This window comes from Branchiostoma floridae, chromosome 2 (genome assembly GCF_000003815.2).
Source record: "Branchiostoma floridae strain S238N-H82 chromosome 2, Bfl_VNyyK, whole genome shotgun sequence".
In the NCBI taxonomy this organism is placed as follows: Eukaryota; Metazoa; Chordata; class Leptocardii; order Amphioxiformes; family Branchiostomatidae; genus Branchiostoma; species Branchiostoma floridae.
Window position 1 is genome coordinate 27640198 of NC_049980.1, and position 10753 is coordinate 27650950.

Here is a 10753-nt window from a genome sequence, read left to right on the forward strand (position 1 = left end):
GTCCATGACACACAGCTGTTTATTGGAAGACAGTGTGTATGGGACCTGGCTTGGTCAGAAAACATAACAATCTTCCCTTCCACCATCTGCTTGGAGATTGACCTCCCCGGCCTTACAAGTATAATCCACAGACTCCTTTTCAGGATGCTGCGAGAGGCCATCTCTTGACGACAGCTCGCCAAACTTTTTGAAGAATTGATTGCGCCCATGCGGATCTAGGCAGCAATGACATAACACCACATGAGTCACCATCACGGGCAAGCTAACTTCTACTCTTACGCAGGCTAAGAAGCATTGTGGGGATGGAATTTAATTTCACTGCAGCTTTCCTTCTTTCTTACCTTTCTTCAGTAATTGCTTTCCCTTAATCTATATTTGCAGCCAGAAATTGAATAGTAAAAATCTAACTTCTTGCAACCAGCAACAGCACTTTGCTTACATGAGCCAATGCCTTTACACATGAGAAGACAGAAGTATGGCATTGGAAAAAAAATGTTGAGTTTCCTGTTTCCCTACCTACCCTAGAAAAACCTGCCGACCCTAGACTTTTTTTGGGTGCGTGGGCAGTGGAGTCACAAAGCATACAGAATTTTTATTCAGCCTGCTTCCTATTGAAGTAAAAACACTGCTTGTAAGTTAGCTCACTATACTATATTTTTGGTCAGCCTAAAGAAATTAAAAGAAAAAAGATAATCTCTACCTACCGACCCTAATTTTTTCAGGACTGAAACAGGAAACACATACATTTTCCCTAGGCCTAAGACAGATGTAGCTGATATCATACAGAGTAAATCTGTGCTCAACATACCTTTTAGCTGCTTGAGTGTTTCACTACTAGTCACGTCCACCCGCAGCTGACTGAACTGCTGTTGTCTGAATATCACGTCATCTTCCAGTCTCTTGAAGGAACTGATGCTGTCTATCAGCTTCTGGGGCTAAAAATATCAAAGGCGATGATTAAAATCATGGTCCTCTGGAAATATTTATAGCCTTTGTAGCAAATTAATGAAAAGGACTGTTATAGAATTTTAATGAAATAGTTATAGAATATCAAATGAAGATAGCACTTTTTGAATATGAATGAAAATGATGGTTTGTTAATGAAAATAACGGCTGCAGATTTTTAATCATGATTAAAATTACAGGGTATTAGTGAAATTGACAGCTACATGTTTAGAATATTTATGAAAACAATGGCTATATATATCATTTACACTCAGCGCACATTACAATTCATAAGAGCTACTACTTGCCATGGGCTTTGAACAGGTTGTGTGCAAATTTCATGAATCAGTAATGTTTGCAAGATGACAGTATCTTGGGATGGAAGTCTTTTCCAGGTTATGTTTTATTCATATATGTGTGTCACATGTGTGCCACTGTGTTATGTACAGCAGTACTTTACAGTTCAACAACCTGTAGTCACTAACCTTGAACTCAGCCAGGACCTTTGTGTTCACCTTTTTGGGTCGAACTTTGGAACTCACTGAAATGTAAACAAAAGCCAGCTAAATGATGGTAGCTTTACTGTAATATATACATGTACAAGACTACAAGATCCATTGTCAATAGGTAACCTGAAAAACAAAACATATAGATGTACAAGACTACAAGATCCATTGTCAATAGATAACCTGAAGAAAACAGCAACAATAAAGATCGATGTCAGAGATACATCAAATTTATCATGCAGACACAATGTTTTGGAAAATTATTATAATGGGTTCTCTCACAAAGATATTCTGTTTCAAACAAGGGAATACATTTTACTTGTCATTAAAACAGGTTATTTTCATGACACACAAATATAGGATAGAGATACAGATGAAAGTGATCTTTCCCTTTCTTTCCCCTTTCTTAAGCTGGTGTGTTACCCAAAGGGCAGCTATACTGGCTATATAGATACAGATCATCATCATCATCATCCTATAGATACAGATTTTAATGTGTCATATTATCCTTCCACTGCCAGTTTCAATACTCTTTTTAATTTCCCGTCAAGATCAGACCAAGCACTATAGTATGAATAATTCATTACCTTAATGAACCCTGATAAAAAAGCTAGTCTTTTAATGAGGGAATTGATCATATCTCTGAAGCTATCTTGATGCATATTCATATCCAAGGCTATTAAAAAAGAGAATCTCTAGACACTGGTTTCCAAACACCATAAAAAGCTGCTGCTATATAAAATACGTTGAGCAATTAAGAATTTTTGGGGCGTCAATTTTCCCCAGGAATCTGTTGCAGAACAAAGAAAGACACCTTACCCAGTGCCCCTTTAAGCTGTGTAATAAAGTCACTGTCATACACACTCCTCTCTTCCCAGATGTTAAAAATCCTGTCCACTGACTTGCGGATGGAGGAATCCCTGCACAGAGTGAGAAAACATACTTTGTCATTATAAAATAATAAACACAAAGCATCATTACATATTTCAATTGGGAAATGTCCATTGAGAAGACCCAACCATAGTCTTGTTGTTTGCGTTTATTATGCCTAAAATGCAAAATCCAATGAATCACGAGACACACTGGGTCAAACCAAAATAAAAGAACCACCACATTTATTTCTTATGAAGTCTCACTGGATCTCAAGTAAACGTGCGAGAATGACACAATGCCCTCTACTGACAATATGCAAAACTGCAATTTCCCTAAAAAAGGTAGATGTCGGTAGAGCTTGAGGACCATGTTTCCATCATTATTTCATTTACATGTATACAGGCTAAAATAAGAATTAATTTGTTGGTTTTGCTACATTAGGAATTATATGAAGCTGGAAAAAGTTTGTTTTTTCCCAAAATTTGTATATGTTATTCATACTATACTATACTATCTGAGACCAATCGTGTCTACAAATGACTACATAGCAGGCAAATTTTTTTGCCAACAATTTCATGCCATGCAACAACACGAAAATATTTCCAGCACTGCTTCCCCTAAGAATGTCGCTATCCTTACCTGGTCAGGGAAGCTGCTTCTACCAGCACAGTCTTGAAGGACTCGTTATACGCTGTGGCGCCCTTCCTGCGCCCGTTCTGCAGCACATCATTGCAGAGGTACATCAGGTTCAGCTTTTCTGGAGGCTTGGCTGGAAACAGATAAAAACGTAATGAGTAAAATACATTGTATGCCCCAAGAAGGCTAAAATCTGGCATCAGTCCTGCTTGAAATGTGAAAGAATCAATGGAAAAAAAATCAATGTTCTTATTACATTAAAATTTAAATGTTAATATCTTATCAGCAATATAATGGTCTTCCAAAGACCAATGGTCTCGCATGAGATCAACCAGTCATTGAAAATTGAAAAACAATGCTTTACATGGACAAAGCTACAGTCACATACCAGCAAGACCAAGTTGTCTATAAGAGAGCTAAGCCTACATTCATATCTGTACCCAGCAGCAAATGATGCATAAAAGCAAGCAACAGACTTGAATCAAAATCACTTTGACCCATTACGTCATGTGAGGTCATGTTGTCCATAAGCAACGACTTGTGTACACTACAATACAGGATCCTGTTGAACTTCAACCCTCTTTTGAATGACAAACCCATCATCATCACATCATCATATAATCATATCAGTGTCATCGGATAAGATGCAGCCATTTTGACCACTGTAAGATGATCCGCTTCGAAAAACTGGTGTCCAGAGTTTTTAAAGAGACCCAATTTCAAATTCATCAAGGGAAATCTATTTCAAAATTGGTATTTAGCTACCATTTTTTAAACCTTTAAACAGAGCTCTAGCAGGCATTTCCCATCAATTGACGAAAATTTGCTGTGTGTACTGAGGGAAAATTTTAAAACCAATCCGTCAACCTTGACAGACGAAAATCCTTGGTGGAAGGTACAGGCGGCTTGGGGACGCCGTCCACTGTCTGAAAGCCACACACTGCTTTGCTATTGTTATGATTGTTGAAAATGTGTGTTGGTGCTCTTTTGCATAGGATAATCTCATTAAAAACCTGTTTTTCAAGGTCTCAGTTCAATCCTGCTAACTCCTGGCATAGCTGCATTCTACGAACTTCCAAAGTTTCTTATTTTATCTCAATGACAACATTTACTTTGTAGTGTCATAGCAAAATCATATTCCTGGTTGTTGCGACAATGGGAAATTGGCTGACGGATAAAAAATTTGAGCTGGCTAGAGCCCTGCCTTTGATTTAAGATGACAAGCATTTCAGGAAAATAAAATAAATTATGACAAAATGTGGTTGGAATTTTCATAACAAGCAAATGGCAATGTATCACTGTATTGTCAAAATGGCAGCTTCGTAATACGTACTGAATTTTTAAATTAAAGATACAACTTAAAGATAATATATTCCAAATGCAAACACAAGACAATAACAAATATAAAAATCATACCCCAAAAAAGATATTTATTGCATTTTTATTGAACTACATGTAACAGTGCTGTATAAAAAGAATGAAATATATTACTTCAGTATCTATGCATTGAGTCATTTCGTAACTATGTGCAGTATGACTGCGTCCTCTGTACCCTAACACAGTCAAGTTCATGCAGTAACATGCGTATCATGTTCCGCCCATCAACACAGGTCACATGGTCCTACAAAAACGTTCCAGCATCGCAAAATCTACACTCACATTTCCGAAGCTGCTTCATCCACAGCTGCACGATCTGCTGGTGGCTGCTCTTGTGGTGCACGATCCACAGAGAGAGGGTCTGGATACTGTCCATGGTGTTCTGTAGGCCCGCCAGTTTGCGCTCAAAATACTCCACGTTCAGGGACGCCATCTTGGAAATGTCTCTCGCCTAACCTTTTGCGAAAATACACCTCGAATTTCAACAATCCCGGCGGCCTCGCTGTATTTACCCGGCTAAAAATAACGTCTTCACCCTTAAGACTAAGTATATGTCGGCTACATCCCTCGAAATGTCTGCGAAGGTGGTAAAATCGAGGGGTTTGGGAAGGAACGCCTCCTGAAAGAACCAGGCACCTCCATTTTACAGCAATGTTGGCTCTGCGCATGACTGACTAGTCCATTCAGCTAATAGGGATGACTATTGAAACGGTAGTTTATTTTATCAAGCTGAAGTCGTAATTGTTGAAAATCTATACATAGAATTCTTTTGGTTTTAAGCAATTAGACAATTGAATATTTTACTTTGAATATTTATCTATTAAACGTTCAAAAACTGTAAATTTTAGACTCTTTTGACTACTGAATCGGTCGGTGATAAATTCCGTGCTATGTTTCTTACATCAGCACAATGGCGGCAACAACAGAAGACGGAAGTAGCGCGAACGTCCAGACAGCTATGACTTCGGAAAGTCGTATGTTCGTCTCTTTGCCAAACTCTTTCTTTGCAACTTGGGAATGTAGCTGGTTTATAACTCTGTGGTATCATTTTCATGACACAGCTAGACACAGAGCTGTCCATACGATTAGATATAAGAAGTTCAGCAGTGGACACCAAGGTTTTTACATAACGATGTCCATTACTATCCAAGCAGAGGTAAAAAAGAAAGAAAGAAAAAATGATAAAATAGGGCCTTTACTCATATATTTAGTTATTTTTGTTGGCATTTCCATTTTTCAGTTTTTTTAATATCCCTAGTGAATTGTAGAGATCACAAAAACGGGAAGGCCAACAGTAAAGGATGATCAAAACAAGCCGGTCCTATTAAACATCTGCTTGAAGCTTGTGACCAAATAGCTTTACTGATGTTTCAGCCCCCGAACCACTGTCAGATGCGCAGAGGGCAAAGATAGAGCGAAATAGACAACGTGCCTTACTCCTGAGGCAAGCAAGACTTTCCAGCAGACCCTATGCCGACCCTTCAGAAAGACCCAGAGGACAGGGGTAGGTGTGGCCATTTGACGATGGTTTGTACGTATCAAATGCAGAGTTAAAACTGTTCTATAATAATAATAATCTGGTGTATTTTGCAGCCAGTAGGTACCCAAAGTATGAGTAATGAGGCTGTTTAACGTGGTCGAGGCACCTCCTCGAGCACGGGACCCCCGTTTTACGTCCCTCCCGGAAGACGATTTCGTGAAAACTTCGTGAGGCTACAGCAATCCGGACGTCCTTGGTTGGTCCCCCATCCAAGCACTGTCCGGACCGCGCGTTGCTTAACTTCCGAGATCGAGGGATCGGGTGTGCCAACGCGCCACGCGGCCGTAGCACAAGAAAGTTTCAGCATCTTCTTCTTTTTCTTCTTCTGGTTATATCCAACTGCTGATGAGTCGGCAATGATTGACATATACTGTCCCACCTTAAGTTAAGACTGTCCTACCGCAAACACACAGCCCGTCTTTACGTCCCACCTAAGTAAGAGGCTGTCCTTAACCGAATGTTACCAATTTTCACCTGAGCGAAGAAATTGGCATACGATTTAGAATAGATTACTAGTGCATTCATGTACTAAAGATTCCAGCCCAGAAGCTTTAGAATTAACCCTTTACATCCATGATCACCTTCCCTTGCCACCTTTCCCTCCAACAGTATGTCATTCCAACAGTTGTTTAAGTGTGTGAAATGTTACTAAGACCTATGCTTCCGTGTCCACAGTAAGTCGTCCCAAGGGAAACTGCCAGGCAGAGTGATAGACTCTGGAGCAGGGTTCCTGATAGAGGAGGATGAGGAGGGGGAGGATCCAACAGCTGACATCAAGGTTGTGCACAGACCTGGTCAGTAGATGTTTGCGCATCTTTTTCTGCTGTTTTTTCAAATGTACTGATGTTCCATTGTTTGAGGTTAGGCTGACCCAATATTATCGATTTTCACCCCTGAAAATTGTGAATAATGTGACAGATTGAGATAAATGACAAAACTCAAAATGATTGAAAAGTTAGATGTAGGAAAAAATAGATAATAGAAGTACATTGTTTATATTGTAAGTTAAATGTAAAGTCATAAGTTATAACTAAGTCATAAAGTCATAAGTTATATATTTAAGTTGCCTGTCTCAATGACACTGTCTAGCCATGAATGGCATACATTGTATACTATGTTCATCATGTTTGGCAGCATGCATAAGTTTCTCCATGGTGATTCCTGTGTTCACTTTCATCCAGGTCCCATCTTGGAGCCAGACCGTGTCGCCTGTGAGCTGTGTAACAGTGAGATCAGTGACTCCTTCCTCTACAACAGCTTTGATGTGCCTGTATGCGATGGGTGCAAGTAAGGGCATTACTATACTAAAAATACAATCTCTATGTCAACGTATTACTGCACAAAGCCCTGTCTTAGAGCATAACCTTCAGTTGAGGTACACCGTTTGATGTGGCCAGTGAGGCCTGAAAGAAAAATATTTGCAAAGTGCAAACCAACAGAAGAAAATGAATTTGTGGATGGCCAAACATACCATTAGGTATTCATGCCTATGTGTTTTGTCACTTGTATGATGCAGGTAAATTTCACGAGTGATAAAGGCTATGCAAAAATAATAATAATAATCTTTATTGCAAATTCATGCCCGAGGGCTAATTGCATACAAAGTAAGGTAGTAGTGGTATCCATAAACATAATTAACAAAGAAGGGAAATGATATTCATAGATAAATCAAAAGGGAATAACGTCTAAACTAAATCTATTTCTACCTAAGCTATATGATGGGTTTGACTTCTTTTCCGTAAGCAGTGGAAGATGAATTGTCCAACATTTTCATATATAAAGGAGTTGGACGACTTAAGTAAGAAGATTGATTTTTGTTGGTCGGTAAGGTGATAAAAGCTTGGGTAAGTTTTACTGATTTTAAGAAAAAGTTTGTTTCTTTCGTAACTGTAATGTGAACATTGACAAATGAAATGTAGTTCATCTTCCACTGCTTTCCCTGAACAATGATTACACGTTCTCTCGTCAACGGACAGTTTTTTGTACCTGCCTCTCTCTATTTCTAATGAATGAGCACTTATCCTCATTTTACATAAAGCGGATCTTAGCTCAAAATCTGAGTGGTATAGGTAACTCTCCATACTGTACTCAGATTTAAGTTTCTTATACAATCTTAACTTACCAGCATTAACAGATAAATGGTGAAGAAATCGTTGAATATACATGTCTGTTAGCCTTTTCCTTAGCGATACACAAACATGCTTGCTATCAACATTTACATTGATAATAGACCTCAAGTTGGACTGCTGGAATATTTTAGTTATGTCAGCAAAATAATTTAATCTCACAGGCAAGAAAACAAGGAAGCTTCATTAGATCTCCATTTACCTTGTCACTTGACCCATACCAATTGTACCAAATATTAAAGAAGACTGTCCATTCCCAAAAAGATTTATGATTTTAGAATACTCTAGTTGACTGGTCTGTAACTTTAAGCTTATCCAACACACTTTCTCACTATCCGGTTTTGTGCCCGTTGTTCCCTGTCTTGCAAGGGTTGGACGTCACGAGATGTCGTTAGGGTCTGATTGCTGATTGCCAGCTTCTTCTGTTAAGGTGGTTGGTTGGCTTTTTGCAGCTTCATTTTGCAAACATCTTCCTTGACATACGTTTTAAAATCTGATTGCTCTCCATGCTGTGACAGAGATATGGAGGAGAAGCACAAGTTGATCACCAAGACTGAAGCCAAGCAGCAGTTTCTGCTGAAGGACTGTGACTTTGACCAGAGAGACCCTCCCCTGAGGTGTATCATCAGGAAGAACCCACACAACCAGAGATGGGGGGACATGAAACTCTTCCTGCTCTACCAGGTAGTGTGTAATATGATACTTTAGTGTGCATACATTGGTAAAGGTTGGACTTTGAGGTAATACAAGATAACATTAACTCAAGGAAAATTGATAGATTTTGAAAATTGCCAGATATTTCAGGTAGCATCAACTTCCTTTAGTTAGTCAGTTAGTCTGTCTTTAAAGAAAGGTAGTTTATGCTACTTGAAACATCTGACTGTTTCCAAATCTATCCAGTTGCCTAGGTAACTGTTACCTTGCATATATAGTGCGTCTTTATATATGTAATACATGTATAACACTATAGCATTGGCACCTGAAAAAAAATCTTAGAATTGTTATTATAGTCTAAGAATAGAGGCAAAATGAAGATTGCCAGCTGCAATATTTGAAATAATCAAAGATTTATTTTTAGTGCACCACTGCACATAACAACTTTATCCTATCAGAAAGCTTGACATTTGTTGCAATCTACACAATGTTCCACTTGTATATTGTGTAATCCACTCATACATGATATTTTATGAGACGACATAATCGAAAATTTTGTCAGACATTTGGTCATTAAAGCCAGGGAAATAGAAACAAAGCAGTTGCAGATGTTAATTTGGATACAATCAATTGAAAACTTTGTCAGACTTTAGGTTTTTTTTAGGCAGATACAATGTACACTGTTTAGTGCAAAAGTTCTCAATTTGTGACCCTACAGAGTACATGTGTTACACCAAAAGAGGTTCTTTTACCTGCCTTTACACTACACTACCCCTTCAGGTGAGAAAACGGGCCTATGAGATCTGGGGAGATGAGGATGGGCTGGAGCAGGAGAGGGAGAGGAGGGAGGAGAACAAGAGGATCAAGAAACAGAAGAAGTTTGACAAGGACATTAAAGGTAGGAATTCTATATTGTAATTAATCATGATTGTGAACTGTTATTTCTTAGTAATTAATGGCCGCGTGGTCCTTATATGCAGAGGTGGCCACTACTGCAGGTTAGACTACATACATATATATTAGTGGCCACCAAAGACCACCTGTCTTTAGGTAGAGGTGGTCTATAGTATAAAGGTTTGACTGTATATCAATGGCCAGGTGGTCCTTATGTAGATGTAGTCACATGTGCAGATTTGACTGTATACCAATGACCATAGTCTTTATGTAGAGGTAGTTATCTATACAGGATTTTAACTGTAGTATTCCTTTGCCCTGCATTTATCAAAATACTTTGCTGATAAGTGACATTAATGGTTTATTTCATCTAAACAACATGATACAGATATCAGGGTCATCATTTAGACCCTGAATTGCACTGCCACATGACAAAAAGACATCCAGGGCAGCATTCAACAAAATTGCATTTTATGGCATTGTTGTTTTTATTCAATCCTTTGTTACAACAGAATTAAGAAAGGCAGTGAGAAGCAGTACATGGACCAAAGACACCTCCTCTCACCAGCATGAGTTTGGACCAGAGTCATACGATGAGGAGTCAGACATGTACAGCAAGAAGTGTGGCACCTGTGGGTTTGTACAGTCGTATGAGAAGATGTAGATATGAAGGAAATGTTTCTTATATTAGTATGTAGGTACAAATGTGATGCTCAGGGAAATGTAGAGGTTATTTGAGAACAGTTAAAATTTAATTGTGATCACATAGTAGACAATTTAGCAATTGAAATTGTCTACAACTTTGCACGAATAAGAGAAAACTTAATATTCTATTATCATCACATAAACACATCTTAATTTTAAAGGCATACTACGCAGTTTTTTGCGCTCAAATTTGAAATATTCTAGAATTAAGAAATATCAGCTTTACTACTACTTTTTGTCACTTTTTGACACTTTTGTGTTATTATTTCACGTTTGCAACGTAAAGGATTAGCCTACAAACATTTCGCTCTAGGCACCCTGTAACCTTGTGTCCCCCCAAGTTAGACCCTCCGGGTCTTGCTTGCCACTGGTAGGTCCCCCGGGGTGGGGCAATCAGTTAGCACATGCATGGCAGACTGAAGATAAAGAACACAATGGAGATCTTCTTTGGAAACACCTATATCTAATCGCAGGAGCTGACAAGAGCTCATTGATCT

The 10753-nt window shown here is 38.6% G+C and overlaps 1 protein-coding gene across 1 annotated transcript; it reads left to right on the top strand.

Moving 5' to 3' along the window:
- The first annotated feature begins 5124 nt into the window (after positions 1 to 5124).
- On the top strand, positions 5125 to 10410 carry LOC118409598 (DNA repair protein complementing XP-A cells homolog). Its single transcript, XM_035810730.1, has 7 exons — positions 5125 to 5311; positions 5712 to 5841; positions 6553 to 6671; positions 7059 to 7164; positions 8522 to 8687; positions 9438 to 9555; positions 10064 to 10410. Exons 1-7 carry the CDS (start codon positions 5248 to 5250, stop codon positions 10213 to 10215), a joined length of 855 nt encoding a protein of 284 aa, XP_035666623.1. The 5' UTR covers positions 5125 to 5247; the 3' UTR covers positions 10216 to 10410.
- Positions 10411 to 10753: the final 343 nt, after the last annotated feature.